At 41.4% G+C, this 17,476-nt stretch overlaps 1 protein-coding gene across 8 annotated transcripts in view; it reads left to right on the forward strand.

Moving 5' to 3' along the window:
* The window catches only part of nectin1b (nectin cell adhesion molecule 1b), a 216,925-nt gene that overhangs the window by 153,378 nt on the left and 46,071 nt on the right, over positions 1-17,476 (forward strand). For 4 of the 8 annotated variants that reach the window (XM_078929723.1, XM_078929722.1, XM_078929724.1 and 1 more), the window contains exons 6-8: positions 6,039-6,186; positions 9,026-9,092; positions 16,370-16,465. In XM_078929723.1, coding sequence (XP_078785849.1) covers positions 6,039-6,186; positions 9,026-9,092; positions 16,370-16,465 — 311 coding nt within the window. The remainder of the gene's footprint in view (positions 1-6,038; positions 6,187-9,025; positions 9,093-16,369; positions 16,466-17,476) is intronic. The other 4 variants (XM_078929726.1, XM_078929725.1, XM_078929727.1 and 1 more) reach the window with 1 other exon arrangement.

Raw genomic sequence — 17,476 nt, forward strand, 5'->3', positions numbered from 1 at the left:
GAATTCACCCAGACCATGGCATAACCCGGTTTAAGGACTTTTTACTGTGGAGTACACAGGTCATATTTGGACAAGTTTTCAACTCTCAGTAACAGTTTATTTATTGGGTCCACGACAAAAAATCACACAGTTCATGGTGGGAAACTTTGAAGAAAGCATTGCCATACTGTCATCAAACTTTTATTTTTAAAATAAATATTTTTTTGCCTTTTCTTAAAGTCTAAAAATTTAATATAAAAAACAGAAAGCAAATTTGGGCTTAAAATCTTTATTTGGTGTTTTTCATGTTTAACTTCTTCTTAATTTACATAAAACGTGTAATAAACTGTTACGTCTCAAGGTAGTCAAGTTGTGTTTCAAAAGTGAACACCAAAGCTTCTTTTGATTGAGTCGTCACGACTCTAAAGACGTTTTTGAAAGTTTTTTTTTCCCTTAACTTTCGTGTTAAATTTGATCATTCATTCATCTTCTTCTGTTTGTCCCTTTTGGGGTCACGGGCTGCCGGAGCCTATCCTGGACACTTGTGGGCAAAAGCAGGGGACATCCTGGACAGGACGCCAGTCTGTCGCAGGGTCACACTGATCACACACCTGTGCACTGTCACATTTTGGAGTGACCAATTAACCTATGAAGCATGTTTTTGGACGTTGGGAGAAAGCTGGAGTCCCCAGAGAAAAACCCACACATGCACGGGGAGAACATGCAAACTCTACACAGAAAGCCCCCCCCCATTGATGCTCTGTTTCAGGTCCCCCACCCGGGACTTGAACCAGGGGCCTTCTTGCTTTGAGGCAAGAGCGCTAACCACTGCTCCACCGTACAGCCGTTAAATTGGTTATTCACATTAATAATTTCCGTCTCCAGCCTTCAGACAGCATAACGGGAAGTGAAGCTTCCGGTAAACACAGCTGACCTTCATTATTAATCCACAATATTCTTGTCCTTGAAAACCTCCCCTGCAGTAACTATCCCCCCCCCCCCCCCCCAACCCCTTCTTTTTTACCAAAGTGCATTTAAAGAATTGCCGTTAGAGCGTAACTTTGCAGAGTCTTTGCTCCTGCTGAGTTTGAACTGTCTTGGCTGAGCATATGAAAAGATGCTAGGAGTGTGTGTGTGTGTGTGTGTGTGGGGGGGGGGGGGGGTAGGCAGTGATGCATGCAGTTTAAATGTTTGTATCAGCCTCCACAATATTTGCCACACCTGTGACTGTGACATCCTCCACAACAAACCCACAATACATCAAGAGCAGTGATGAGTGGATACCTTTATGTACAGTGGGACAGGGGAACAGAAAATGTTAGATTCAATTTTTGATGATGTGCACAAAGCAGCCAAACGGTGCAGCAGATGCTTCCCTCAACTTCAGACGTAAGGAGGCAACAGTGTAAATCCTGCGCCTTCGGCTCCAGGACACTGAAATTGCATTTGGATCCCCCCTCCGCTCCTCTGTGTATTACTGTTGTGTGACATACCATTGTGTCTTTGCATTTGTATTAGGGCCATGAAATTCAGCCCGCTGGGTTTCTGTGTGTGCACGCCGATGAGACAACAGTTGGTCTCGTGGTTTATCTCTTTCCCTGGATGCAGCAGCGTCACATTTGGTCTCTGTCTTCAGACCGCCGCCTCCTCACACTGAGTTGTAATGCATCAGAAGACGGAATAGAGGCTGCAAGAAAAAAGCTATTACATTTCGTTTGATTCGAAGTTTTGACGCAATGTCAGTTCCAGAAACAAGAAGACGCAAAACAAGATCAGATAGCCTGACAATCTGATGGACACAATATATAATTGTTGGTGGTGATGAAGCTTTTATACAAGGTGGGCTGAGTTGACAGCGATGGAGTGGGTGCGCTCCTCTGTACATCTGTTATCACTGTGAATCTGACAAGTTCCTATAGTGGAAAACTGCAGAAAAATCCCTTCTTCCAGTGTTTTTAGTGGAAACAATTATAGATTGTCATCAATGACTAATAATTTTTCCTGTTGCAGAAGCAGATATCCCCGCCAGCTCTGGTCACAAATGGTTTTAGACAATCGCTTCCGGAAAAATAAATAAATAAAACATTTTTGAATGTTAATTGAAGAGATAACGGTACACAAACTTCTGGAAAATGTGCTGCAGCTTCAATCTAATGTCATTCCTTAGGGCTTTTTTGAAGTGGTATGGCTCTATCAGGGATGAAGTGACAGGAAATGGAGTCACAACAAGGTAATATCTACAATTTCCAGTGTCTGTGATTTCTGTGTTTCCATCCTACATCAGATGAAGTGATAAAATAGTGCCTATTTTGAATGGGAGCAAAAGTAATGTGTGTGTTTTATTCAAGCAAAACTAGAACATTAGAAAATGTTGAAATATTGAGTGAGACTGAGGGTATTTGCTTGCAGTATCTGACTTTAAAAGTTCCTCGTAAACTGTGAATGTCTCTTTTTCCTTGCTTTTAAATATTTTATACCCTCAGTGGGCACTCAGGGAGTGGGTATTTCAGCTGGGTCTAGAACTGGCTGTTCTTGGTTATTTTTGTACAGCCTCATCTCATTTCTTTTGTCATCCCCTCGTCTGGAAACGATTTCGTGTGTTTTGGATGTCGGTTCTGTTTCATCCCGACATTTTGGCCTGGCTTTGCTACAGGACAGATGGCGTTGTGTTTGGCTCTGTCATACTCTGCTTTGCACAGGGGCTCATGCTCCCAATGTTTACAAGATGCCAAAGTCATGCCCAAACCACCACAAGTCTACCACCATGCTTTGCTGCTGTGCTGAAATTGTGTCCTTTTATCCAAAGTTTGAAAACGTACTGTACCTGCAGAAGGGTTACAGTTTTATTCAAATCCATCTCTCATGTACATTTAGTTGTTGGTTATACCTTCATCAGTATCTAAAGCAGGGGTGTCCAAATCAAAGCCTGGAGGGTCCTACATGTTTTCTAATCATCCTCCCATTGAAGCTCCTTATTGGCTAAACACACCTGATCCAGGTAATCAGCAGCAGATATGGCAGGATTTCTGGATAACCAACAGGAGGCCTGGATTTGGGCACCCCTGATCCAAAGTCTCATTCATTACTGCACTTACAGGTGGTATGGGATGTCTGTGGGTAAAAAAATGAGCACACCTTTATGGTGCCTTCGGGTGACCCACACAAAATATTAATCAGCTCTGCTTGTGTTCAAGTCTCTCCATGGCCGAGCACCAAAGTACATCTCTGACATGTTAGTGCCATATGAACCATCTCGTACTCTGAGGACCTCAGGGGCCGGCCTCCTGTTGATTCCCAGAGTCAGAACTAAACAAGGGGAATCAGCATTTCAATATTCTGCAGCTAAAATCTGGAACAGCCTCCCTGAAGTCGTAAGACAGGCGTCTTCTGTGTTCATGTTCAAATCTAGACTTAAAACATTTCTGTTTAGCCGTGTATATGACTGAAAGGTCCCATCTGCACTTTTCTTTCCTTTCCTTCCTTTATTTTTAAATCAATTTTCAAATTTTTTTCAATTCTTTTAAAGTAAATTTTCTGATTATTTCTATGATGTATTGTGATTTTAATGCATTTTTCTGTTTTGTGAAGCACCTTGAATTACTTTGTGTACGAATTGTGCTATACAAATAAACTTGCCTTGCCTTGCCTAATCATAAAGCACTCGGTGAGCCCGTAGAGTAAAATTGTTTTTATATCTACAGACATAGACAAGTAGTGTGAACAGAGTATCATGAAAGCGAGTTCAAGAACCCCTGTTCAGCGCGTTCTTCTTACAATACAAATATGTCATACATATGTCTATATACTGCACGAATATTGTACATTCTATTTGTATGATGTCCCTTAAGGTGGCCCCACGAGCCTCAAGGGAACTGCAAGACACACCGCATTCCCTTTCAAGACGCCTTCATTCCTCATGACCTCCATGGGCCCGGACAACCCAAAAACTTGCATCGTCCGTACGGGTCAACCCTCCGTACAGATGTCAATAATAAAATCCTTTTTTTTATCCCCAAGCAGGTTCTTTCCCTCAATGTTCTAACCTTTGGGTGAATTACCATCTCCCATAAATCCTAGCACCTGCCATCATTGTTCTATTTTTGTGATAAACATGTCTCATTGCCAAATGAGGAATCCTAATTGTTTGGAAATACTATATTTCAAACGTATGTGGAGCAGAATCTCCTTCTGTGACTGTCTCTGTCTTCCTCGTCGGTCTAAACCACCAAAATCTGCTGTCGTTCGCGTCTGCACCGCTCCTCACTACGGATCAATTATCTGCTCCTTTCTTGAAGTTTTGCCTCTGTTGTTAACATCAGGTGCTGTATTTTAGGAGCACTTTGGGAGCAAATAATCTTTCATTATATTCTGAAATGCCAAAAAAATGGTGTTCCGTCTTTCTTCTCACAGCTGCACATTGTTTCACTGCACGTTTTTTTCCTTTCTGCGATGTTGGAAACACATTGTTACCTCAAGCTGGCAAGGACTTCAACATCTAATTGCTTTGTCATGCTCTTGAGTGCATTTAGGCTCTCTGTCAAAGCTGAACCAATCCTCTGTCTTTTTTTTAACAGCTGATGGAACTTGCATTAGAAAAGCTGCAGCAGCTGCTGCAGAGTTACTGCCACCGTATTGTACTGAAGTATGGCCAAAAAATGCAGGACAAATGATCTCATGCTGACATAAGGCTCTCAGAATGGCTTTCAGATGTGCTTTATGAAGTTTTCTTTCATGGATATTCATTTTGAAGGATTATGGTTTTACATCCGTCCGTCTAACATTTTGTTTTCTGTCTGCATGGATTTCTGCTTTCATGATGAAATCGTTTTCAGCCAGTTTTGCAAACATTAAAGACCCACACAAATAAAAACCATGTTTTTGCTGTTTCTAACATGTTCTTGTGGCATTTTTCTCTTGATGGAGGATGTATATAGAGAAAATAATGATTAAAATCTCTGAACTTTTTTTATTTCAATCATGGTGAATCAGGAGAAGTTGAAAAAATGTCATTTAAAAAAGCTTCTAGTTGCTCTCTGCTCTGCTCCAATCTGATGCATTCACTTGCAGACAAATAGATCGATGTATGTCCGAGATGGCATCTGGCTCAAAATTGTGCGGCTGGATAGTTTTACAATATTGCTTGTCATTTTTGTTACTCAACAGTAATGTTGGGGTTGTAATGGGTTGTAAGCTAGCGAGAAAGGGTGTAAACAAAGGGGATATTGGGAAATCAGCACAGGCCCTTACCTCATGTAAATTTGTGATGAGCTCCTGACGCAGTGCATAAAAACTGCCCTAAAAATGAATGCATGTTTTTTTGTTTTGGATAAAAACAGCATCATTATAACTAAAAGACCACTGGGAATGCTTTTACATTAGATCAAAGGGCATGGAGAAAGTCTTTAACTGTTTTAGACTTAGACAACGCCTTACTTGGCTAATTCTAAACTCTTTCTTTTCCCACTTGTATTATGGAGTAATTGTTTTGTCACAATCCGAACAAGTCACAATGTATTGAAATACTTTTTACATTTACTATTTTTTTATGATGATTTTTAAATGTCCCAATGAACTGGCACCTGAGGACATTTGAGCACAACACTTGTGTAATTGCAAAGTTGTGTTTTTTTTTTCGACATTTCTAGAAGTTCAATAAAGTTTGGCTCATATGTGAATGAAAACGCAGCTACTGATTTAAAGATTTGCTTTTTGAAAAGCAAATCAAGTCTTGGTTGCACCAGTAGCAGGAGTGTTGTATGCATGTTTTACCATGTTGATTTGATTGTTCTTTTGAGTTTTTAACATCAACTGTTTATTTATTACTGGTATTTTATTTTCACTTTTGTAAAAAAGAAAAAAGAGAAACCACATGTAGAGAAAAATGCTGCAATTAGATTTTGCCAAAAGCATCATAATACTATGGATATGGGGCTGCTGTGTTTTTTTTCTTTTCAGCTATTTCAATTTAATAAAGAAATTAATTTGAATTCAGTCCAATCGTGGAAATATGTGACACAGAGAAATGCAGCCTGACGCTGTTGTTCTCCTCTCCCCTGCAGAGAAACCAATGGCGCAGGGTCCCCCAGGTGGTGTTATCGGGGTACTTGGAGGTGTCGTGGCCATCGGCCTCATCGTTGGCGTGGCTGTTACCGTCTTCATGATTCATCGGCGGCAGCACAAGTCTCACACTGAGACAGATAATGACCTGTGAGTACCGAACCTGTGCCTGAGAATATTGCTGTTGGGGGGTAGACAGGCTGCGAGATTAGGTGTGCGCCCTCGTCAGCTCCGAGAGGGACGACACACTTTCTTGTGAGTGGAAGCCACAAAATGTGTGACTCCCTTAGTCTTATTTTCTCTGGGAGCCAATAATTTAATTTCCTTTACTTCTTTTAGTGAAAAATATTGTAATTGTACTCTAGAATAGAAAAAAAAATGAAGGAAGTATCGTTTTCATCTCTTAGAGCACATAGAATCAATGATTATGGCTATTAAGAGGGTTTTCTGATTAGAATGTAGGCTCTACCGGACCAATTTTCCATTAAAAGTCCATTGTTCTAATCAGGACTGATTGCAGCTGCCTCTTCTGGGGAGGGACTTTCAAACACTTATAGCTTTATCATGAAGTGAGGTGGATTTTAGAGGATACTTCAAGTGCAAAGTCACAGAATTCTATCCGCCAGATTTCCATTGTTCTGTTTGCCGTGTGTCTCCCTTGCATCATGTTAAGAGTCCGTTTCACGACTGTCCCTTAGTTTACACTGTCTCCGTTGCGTCTCCAGTCCATCGTTCCGCCCCCCTGGCTTCCGGAGGGGTGGTTGTCCTGCCACCTCCGTGTCGAGTCGGCCATCCAAAACTTTAGCAATCAGGCCCCACACCCTCTCAGTGGTCGAGGTGCAGCGGTAGGGAGGTCGACCCATGCTTTCAAGATTGCAGGTTCGACTCCCGTCTTGCCTGCCCATGTGTCGAAGTGTCCTTGGGCAAGACACTGAACCCCACCTTGCCTCTGGACAAAGGTTGGTGCCAGTGTTTAGCAGCGGAGCCGCTGTCAGTGTGTGAATGGGACTGTGACTGTAAAGCACTTTGGGCCTTCAAAGAAGGTAGAAAAGTGCTATCCAAGAATACACCATTTGCCACTACGAACATTTTGCGCATACTGCATGGATAAAAATTGGTCATTCGTGAATATTCGTCAAAAAAGTGAGAAAAGTTATCGTCTATACGTGAAATCTTCACAGATGTATCATGAATGAACCACATAAAAATCACCGAAGAAGTACGAATAACCTACACAAAGAACAAGTAAGTCAATATGAATCGCGCATGATTATTGCACTGTTTATATGCAATTTATTAGTGATTCACGTGTTAATTACATATTTTAAACGTGATATAAGTGGACATATGTGGAACGGTCGTTAAAAGCCACAAATTTGTGTATATATCTTGCAAGAAGCATGCACAATTGTGTGAGACTTACCCAATAATTGTGCATAAACTACGTAAAATATGTATCAGTTGTGTAATTCTCAACCAACGAAAAATGTTTAACTCCAAACCAAATTCATGTAAAGACCCGTCTGCCAAAACCCTTGACAGACATCTGCGCACATCATCCAATCAGGAATGCAAGAAACACTTGTGAATTGTATTTGTCACGCATGGATCACGAAAAAGCGAAATTTCATACTTAGAAAATGCGGAAAATGTACACAGTGGCTTTGTGACATGGCGTTCCTGTTTGTGTACATTCAAAAATGTAACTTTCCTCATCAATGGTGAAATTGAATGCCGGTGTTATCCGCAGTGTTACCTTGTGTTATCGTCTGGGCACATTACCGTAAATATAAATTTCAATTTTACGAATTTTTATTTTGAAAGTATTACAGACGTTTTTATTTTGAAACCCGGACCTGTTCCCCATTTCTCTAATATTTCGCCATAAAATCGACGCGTTAATGAACTGAAATGGAACTCCTGCATATAGCTTGCTTAGCGGTGGGTCGGACGTCAGACGCAGACATGACGGAGGCGATGTAAACATTCAAACTGATTAATGAATGTTTTGTGTTTTTGTCTGAACGCAACAGAGACACACCACGGACGGACCGGTGGAAATCAGCTTTTAGGAGTTGATTTATTATAAAACGCTAATTCTGATACAAACAACCAAGTAATTCATGAAATAAATTGAGATGCTGGGATGAGGATGCATCGTTGTGTTTATCTCGGTTAGGTAATTGGGTTATCCTCTGAACCAGAGGCCACAGCAGTTTTAACCTGACTATCATTGACATTATGTTCATTTGGCAGACATTGTCATCCGCCATTGCCAGCTGTTGCATAAACACAGAAGGGGGGGGGGGGGTAACTCTGTTGTAACTAAAAAAAAACAGAGCTGTGAGAATCCCCAAACGTTTCCCTCTGCTATCCCAAAAGTGAATAAAGCGACAGTTTTGTTTAAAATACTAGTCACTAATCTGTGTCCAATGAAGAAAGAAAAAGGACAAGCTGTGTCCTGCTAATTGCTTTTACAAAATAAAAATAAATAAAAAATATATAAAACAAAAACACAGCTCTTGAAAGACAGCTTGCTGGTTGCCAAGGTTTCCATGATGCTCTTGGGTATGCTGAATATTCAAGATGCAAACCCCCCATTCCTGTGGGAATGGCGTGTGTGTGCAAGAGCTGGGAATATTACCAAAACAACAGAGGCAGAAGGGGAGCAGAATCCCACTAAGGGTGCGCACCAGCCTTTATCAGCAGAGATAATGAGATTCATACAAGTGTTTTAGCTTCCCGACTAACAAGGCCAACATGTTCTACCACCTGCCACACAACAGCACATAGTCCAGGTCCGGCTCTGAGCCCATAGGAACCCAAAATCCTCGCTGCTTCCACCTTTTTTAAGACAGATGACAGTGTTTGACCGCTCCCATTGCTTTCTGTCTCTTTTCTCTTTCTCCCCCCACCCCATTCTTTGCTAATCTATCTTTCTGTCTCGGTCTGAAGTAACTGCTCTCTGTTTCCCGCTCCACTCCCTCAGCATTGCTGTTGCTGCTGTTGCTGATAGTTGTGTGACACAGGCTCCAGAGAAGCCAGAGTCCCCCACAAGGAAAGTAGAGGCACCTGACCCCAGTCTGTCCCCCGCTGACCCCTGCCCTCCTGAATCCTCTATTTTGTTGCCTGCATGTAACGGTGGCCTGCAAGTGACATACCTGAGCACACCATTGTGAGAAAAGCTAGGATAAAAAGGTTGAAACTCTGGACTCTAAACAAGGAAATTGCCTCGTACGCACAGATTAATGAACAAACAAGATTAAGAATCAAATTTCAAATCGGGATAATCAAATATCCAACTCTGTTTGATCAAAAATATGAAGCGTCAAACTCATATCAATGCTCATAATTGCTTTGTTTGACATGAGCTAACACTCAAAAACCATGTCTTTGTTAGCAGACCACATCCTCCAACCTCTCCCCTCCGACTTGCTGTCTCCCCTCCGTCTGTATGCACGACTCCCATCAAATATGCATGACAATAATTGTGTTTGTGCCAGTTCTCTAAGTGTTATTGTTCCCCACAAGCATGCAACACTAATATAGTGACATGTAAATCCAAACGTTGTGTGTCTGTTTGCTGTCTTATGAGGAAAAAAAAAGTGTTTTTTCTTTACCTGCTAATCAGAATGCAGATCGTTGCTTTAGTCACTGCAAAAAAGGATTATACGAGTGTCTAATGTCAGGGAAGCATTTAGCCAGACTGTTTAATTCTGCATGTTGATGAGCTGTTAATCAAGCTCAGCGTTTGATAACATGCCTGACTGCACCACCAGTCACGCCTCTGTTTGCCCTCGCATTGAAGAGCTAGATGCGACTCGAAATTGGTCAATCCCAGTAAATCGGCGGCCTCTTCCAGGGGCTGCGCTGGCACGACGGTCAACTGATTATCAAAATTGATGGGCATTGTCAAAGGTGCTGTTCTCAGAATAACACAGCAAAGGAAACAAGTATTTGATCACCTTGCTGATAATCACCTGTAGAAAAGACACCTGTCCACAGAATCAGACTCCAAACTGTCCAACATGGGAAAGGCTAAAGAGATTCCGTGGATTTAAGGGAGAGGACGGTAAAGCTGCATGAGACCAAAAGGGACTCCAAAACCTTCAGCGAGAAGCTGGAGGTTCAGGTGACAACTGCTGGTGCCAAAATACAAGAACATGACAATAAATCCACCCATAAGTCTGAGGCTCCAAACCAGATCTCACCTGGTGGGGTTTCCGTGAGAACAGTGAGAACATGACCGGAGGATCTCAAAGCAGCACAGTCACCTAGAAAACTTTTAGTAAACACCTTGCAGTGCTCGTATAGTCCCCCTGCTAATAAGAAGGCACATGTGCAGACCTGCCTGAAAATTACCAATGAACACCTTCATGATTTAGAGTGATTGGGAGAAGGTGCTGTGGTCAGATCAGAACAAAGCTGAGCTCTTTGGCATCAATGGAGGAAGAGAAATGCTGCCTGTCAAGCATGGAGGTGGAAGCATTATGGTTTGGGGGTGTTTTTCGGCACAAGGTTACTTTACCGTGTGGATGGAAGGATGGGCGGAGCCATGTACCGCCAGATCCTTAGCGAGAACCTCCTTACCTCCATCATGAGGCTTAAAATGGGGGTGGATGGGTCTTTCAACAAAACATACAGCCAAGGCAACCAAGGGATGGTTGAAGATGCAGAATATCAAGTTCATTGAGGAGTAAACCAGCCAGTCTTTTGACCTCAGACCTGTAAAAAGAAAACCTATGGAAAGAGCTGAAACTCAGAGTTGCCGCCAAGTCTTATTGATTTAGAAGTCACTTGCGAAGAAAAGTGGACCAGAATTCCTCCTGTTATGTGCAGAAAGCTGCTCATCAAATACAAGAAACGTCTAATCTCTGTGCTGCTGATAAGTGCTAAGACTTCCCAGCAAGAGGGTTCAAATACTTATTTCCCCTTAATTAAAAGCAAATACATTTATAGAAATTCATTAAAGTTGATTTTCACGATTTCTTGCTGCTTAAATGAACCTACTATTAGGATGACAGACTGTGTCATCCTAATAACATAACAACACTAGCAGTTTTTGTCTGAGAAGAGCCACATGCAGAATAATATAAACAAAAAAGGATGTTAAACGTTGAGTTCTTGATCTTAAAAGAAGGTAAGTGGAGCCAGTCGTCCAGCTACCTTCTTTTTAAGCCCCCGATGGTTTCAACCCTTTGGGACAAATGGATGGATGTAGCTGCAGTGAACTGTGGAAACTTGCTTTTTTCATGTGGATTTCCTGCTTTTCGTCTTTGCTGTCTGAAGACCTTTTTTTTGGTTTGTTTTTAAATGTGATAAACGATGATCTGATGTTGGACACGTTTTCGCTTGAAGCTGTTACCAAAGTAGGATTGTCATCATTCTTCAGTATGGACTGTCACAGTTGTGAATTTCCTATTCTTTCATGTTGCTGTCACAGTAAAACGGTGCTTGCTTTCTCTGTACAGACTGTTATCCATGTAGTACAACTGTCTCTAGAAGTAACGTACATTTCGGTGCTTTTATTTTTTTGTAAAGCTGTGTGTGTGTGTTTATTGGTAATCTTGCCCAGGGTGTTGGGTGGGGGGGGCGGTGTTTATAATTGTAAAGTGAAATGTTCTTAGCGACCAAACTTTCCTCCAGCAACAGAAATAGTTTTTGATAAACTTGTCAAAGAACAAAAAGAAAAAAAGCTGCTTTGTTTCCTTTTTTATTTTTTTTTCTCTTTTGAGAGAAGAAGGCAAGCTGAGCTCTGCAGAGTAATTGTTGTCCGCCTTTCTGAGCAAGATCGGAGCCAGACAAAGCATGAAAGTAATTGCCTCCCAAAGATCAAATCGCATTTATCCCGTCTTGCAATTAAAAGTATCATTAGCATTTAAATTGCTAAATAAGATTGCGATCAACAGAAATCAATGAGAGCCGGCGAGGATCAGCTCCATGTTGCTGTCCACGAGCGGAGCGTGGTTACACTCCGGCTCCTTAATCCGAATGCTTCTGGGGATGCAACACTTTGCTTTCTCCCACCGTGCAAGAGGACAGGAAGAGGCCTTTCAAACTGTCGCACTGATGGACATCTTAACTCTGATTGTCAGAGCACAAAAACACCTCTTGCTGGTGCAAAAAAAAAAAGGAAAAAATTTGTGAGAGCCCTGAAAAAGTCATTTCCTCTGCTGTAAATCTTCCCTCACAGATTACTCTTCTCAGTTTAAGGATTAGTTATGTTTTCTCCTCGCTATCCCCTTTAAATCTCCCCCTAAGCTGTCCTGAGCCTTTTGTAGCCAACCGAGCGAGGAGGAGCAAGGTCTTCAAGGTGGATGTCTGAGTGGGAAACTGTGCAAACTTGAATGTAGCTTATGGTTCCCTGCCCACTGCTTTCTGCTCCCCACAGGCTTGTGGTGCTTGTCAGCTTTCATTTGTGTCTGCCGAGCCAATGCCCCCATGCTGCCAGCATCGCATTCAGCGCACAACCATCACACAGCTGAGAGGCTCATGAAGTGATCAAGCTGAGCACCGCTGTGTCTGACTAATGACTTTTCAAACTAACATTAAGGACGAACGGAAGCGCTGGTTGAAACGAAAAAAAGCCTTAATTAGGATGACTGCAGACATAAATCTGGAACGTGTAATGCAAAAATGACAATACAAACATTTCCTGAAGAAATCAGCCTTCATCGGGACTTGTATAGTCTTATCGACACTCGCAATTATCGGAGATCTCCTGCACATCTTGTACACCTCCATTCAAGTTTCAACCAAACCAAGATTTATGTTAAGTCGGAGGATTTCTTAGATTTGGTAAAACTGGAAAAGAAGACTAGAAGGAGCTCTACAAGACCACCATATAGAAGGAAAAAAAAAGAAAGATCTGTACAGAACCTGCACTGTCATTTTTCAACATACCAACAGTGGTTTGTTTTGGGGTTTAAGGTTCAAAAGATGGAATCCAAAGCATTCCAAAGCTTTGGAATAAAGACGAAACAAACAGCATAGTAGCCTTCCAGCCTTTCTATAATAATCACAGCTTTGGCTTCAGTGTTGGCGTTCTTTGAATTACCGCAACTCTTCAACCGTTTATGCAATTAACGTAATACCAACGAATTCTGAACCCAGAGATACAAAACACTCTACAGTAGCCAAGTGTTTGGTGCAATCAACGAAAAAGCAAATCATTTTGATGCAGGGCAAAGCAGAAAAGAGCTCCACTTTAGAATCTGGTGGATTTACGTTTAACGCCCCAACGGTCGAAAAGTTCTGGTAGTTCGAAGAGTGTGTTATTTCCTGTCCCCAGTGCTGGTATTAAAGGGTGAAAGAACTTGTGGGCATATTTAAATACTCCCTTCGGCTACATGTTATTCATTATACGATATTAATACATTTTTATTAGGAGTTCTTTTTAAAAAATAATCATGTCAGATAGGATTTGTATTACCATCTTATTTTGTGAATAATTTGATTCAGCCTAAAAGCTGCAACTTCTAATCAGAAATACATCTCAAAAGAAAATGTGGGGCAAATTTTGATAAAAACTAAAAAGTGGACACTGATGGACAATAAAATAACTATATTCTAGGGAGGTTTGAGTTTAAAATAGGGCGTTTGCCATTTTTACAGTGTGTGGGAATCTACAATTCTAAAACCAGTGCCCTGTATATTACTCAGAAGTCAAAAGACAAATGTGCATCAATGCTCACTAGATTGGTGAATATAGCCCACAATGCATTGCATTCAAACAATTTGTTATTTGAAAAAAGATGTATTTAAATGTACAATCATCAGAATCCAGAAGATTCATACAATCTTTGGTTTTAGGGTTTTACTTCAGCAAATGGGTGACATCACATTTGATGAAAGAAAGAAAGAATGAAAGCAGTGAGCATGTTTTAGAACTGCAATAAAATCCAGGGCCGAACTTTATAGTCTTTTAGGGGTTAGGAAGTAGAAAACATAGCCTTAGATTATCAGAATGTGGAGAAAAAAAAAACATAAAATGTTTTTTTAACTTTGAAAGAGCAGCATTACCTATTAGTTCAAGAAATTAATGGACCATAGGAGGCAACAACTGGAAAATTAGAAATTTGCTACAAATTTTTAAAATGTAAATTTGTTTTTTGTTTTTTTGAGGCACTGGATACTACATGTTTTGATCAAATATGCAACATGGATGGAAAGATTTACTTTCCCTATGATTCGGTTCAAACCTTTGATTTTTTTTGTTTTTTGGTCACAGATTTTGCTTCGGTTTGTGTATCTTACAATCATTTACTTTCCTCACAATTGGGTTCAACAGTTTGACATGCGGTTCCGTTTCAAATCCAAAATTCTGTTATATACACAAAAGCCATCTCTAATATATGCTAGCAGCCAATACATTTTAATCAAATCTTCCAGAATAATGTTTGTGTGATAGCGTTGAAACACAACCACAGTTTCACAGCATAAAAGATGTACGTTTGTCCTGACACGGAAGCCCCAGCCATGCTATCTGTCTGCACACATAGCCCCTCATCAAAAACTGCTGCTACTTTTTGTTTTTTCTTCACGATTGTGCCAAACAGTGACGACAACACACAGCGTGCACCCACTGCCTCCTGAGGCGTGTGCTTGTGTGTAACATGATTACAAATGTCGGCGGATTCAATCACAAATGCAAGGTGTGACATGGAGAACGTGGACGCCTTGGGCTGGTAGTCATGAGATGAGGGAAAATTTTTATGTTCGGTTGGATGTAATAAAACACTCTGCATATGGGGCCCCAACACGCCAACGACCTGAACAATGAAATGCAATCGTTCCGTTCAATCTAGTGTAAGCTGTTAAAGAACAAATGCTGGTGGATTGGAATTGAAATGTTGACTCCTACGTAAATACTGCATAATTTTTCTTTCCCTTGAATAAATCTGTCAAAACACTATAATTTGCCTGAAAACAGTAAATATTATGCATCTCTTTTGACAAGTTCATTAGTCATGTCTGAGCAAGGTAAAGAAAAGGTGAAGCTAGAGCATCCTCTATTCTCGTAGTTTGAATTAGTTTAATGTCATAAATTATGAGAAAGGAAATTATCTTGTCAGTTGTCTTTTTTTATTTAAACACACCAGAATCCAGTCAGACTCCTTTGAAAAAAAAAAAAAAGGGAGGATTTTTATTGTGAGGATGCTCACCTCTGCACAAGCCTCGTAATTATCTTCTGCAGGGAAACTGTAACGGTATTGCTATGTTATGGAGGCACGGCACTGCACACGGCCTTCTGTGCATTAGCTCTGCTTGAGCGCGGTGCCACATGAATCCAGCGGTGGCACGGCAACCCTGTCTGGAGACAAGGTGATACGGCCTGGAAATAATGAGCGTGAAAGAAAGAGTTAAGAGGTGCACTCATGCACAAATTTTCTGCACATTAAAGCAGCAGCGTGGCCTTGCCGAAAGGTCATGTTATTCAATAAGGATGTGAACCAGCGCGAATGGGAGGCGGAAGGAGACGGAGATAATGCGTGTAGGTACACAGCTCGGTGTCTGTGCTTCACTTCATTATCTTTGATCACTCCTAATATCATGTCAGCGGGCGACAGATGACATCTGACTGCCAGCATGTTTGAGGGGAAGGGGTGCTCTTTGTAACCAATCTGTAGCAGCAACCCTTCTGCTTTCCTGTCTGAAATAATTATCCAGATGCTCCTCAGACTTCTCCACAATCAAGTTCTCAGTTAGTGCCATCTTTCTTCTTTGCCATTTATTGCCGTTGCTGGAGAGCATCTTGAGTTTGCTGCAAAAATGCAGAGTTGATTTAAGGGAAAATGGCGGGAACAGGTGTCTAGTTGATGAGTCCTTGTTGTTTCCCAGGTGTAGCACCACAAGAGTGGAACGCTTTGGGGATTTGGGTTTATTTATTCAGGGATTGAGAACATTTCGGAGAGCAGAAGGTGCCTGCTGAGCTCAGGACTTTGTGTCAAACAAACAGCCGCTTCCTAGCAGGTAGGGGGTTCGTCCATTTGGCGCCCTGGATGAGGCTCAGTCCACCATGAGGACTTGACTCACACATGCCCTTCTCCCTGCCCCCCTATACCCCCTCCATTCCCATGTCCTCACCTCAGTGTCCAATTACAGCCCATTCTCATTAGCACAGTGTCTCTCCAGCGAGAGCCTTTCAAAGGGCAGAGATGGCTGCCGCTCCAACAAAGCCACCAACACGAGATCTATCAAAATCCAAGGAAAGAGTGAAAAAGGCAAGTGCAGGCAGGATCTCTCATTATAGAGTGCTGTAGAAGGTGAGGGACGTAAAGAGTGGCAATCCCTCGCGGTGCTGAGTGTCATGTTGTCTTTTCACTCTCTTAACAGGACTGACCTCCCACCCGCCCACAAGCCGGCCCCGCCCCCACCCAAAAAGAAGAACAGCGACATGAAAGGACACCTGACATCTGATGACATCCAAGTAAGAACGTCCGCAGGCTTCATCTTTATCCTTTCTGGATGAACGCAAACGCTCCATGAGCCTCATCCGTAAATGTTTTTTTTTAAATAGAAAAGAACCTTTTGGGACAATTTGGGAATTCAACATCATTTGTTTGCCTTGACCTGTGTCATCTGTCAACATTTTCCATTTGTTTTGTTTTTTTAAGTTTTTATGTCACATTTAAGTGAACTCATACATTTCTTAGTTTTCTTTAGTCCCACTGCAATCATCTTTTGATCTATTATAAAAGCGTTTCCAGTGGTCTTTTAATAATGTTTATGCCATTTTCAACTATGCTGTTTTCTGACTAGTTTCTGCAGAGCAGCAGGAGTTCATTATAAATTCGCCTCTGAGTATTGGGAGGGACAAAAGGTGCAGAACAACACCTTCCCCATTACTAAGAGCTCTCTGTTTACATGCTCTCCTCCTAGCCCCTCAACCCCCAACCTAACATTACAGGTGCAATGAAAATGGTGATCAATATCAGAGCTATCCAGCTGTATCCAGATTGGTCAGTTTATTACTTAAATAACTTGACTACAGAAAAAATATAATGAAAAAAACGATGATTAACAAGAACATGTTAAAACATGGTTTCAGATCAAGACTGGTAAATCTGACCAATAGAATGACTGAGTAACCGCTGTTTATTCCTCTCTAGAAGTCTGTGGGATTTTGGCTTCTAGGAGCCAGCGGGTACTTCCTGTTTGGAACGCAAGGGGGGAGGAGTCACTTAATCCATTTCTTATATACAGTCAGTTTATCAAAATGAATACTGCCTTCCAGTACAGTTAATGTATTTGACTCTACACTAACCGTAGAGTTGTCACCTCTAAATTTTCTGCTCTCAGTTTGGGAGAAATTTCAGAGGAGAAATTAATTTCAAAATCCTCCTGAAAAATTCATGGATTTCAGATGAAGCTGCTCCAGATGAATGAAGCCCATTGACATAAAGGGGCTAATATGGTCAAACCTAAACTTTGCTACTTT

Source organism: Oryzias latipes, chromosome 13 (genome assembly GCF_053564925.1).
Source record: "Oryzias latipes strain Hd-rR chromosome 13, Olatipes_Hd-rR_3.1".
Classification (NCBI taxonomy): Eukaryota; Metazoa; Chordata; class Actinopteri; order Beloniformes; family Adrianichthyidae; genus Oryzias; species Oryzias latipes.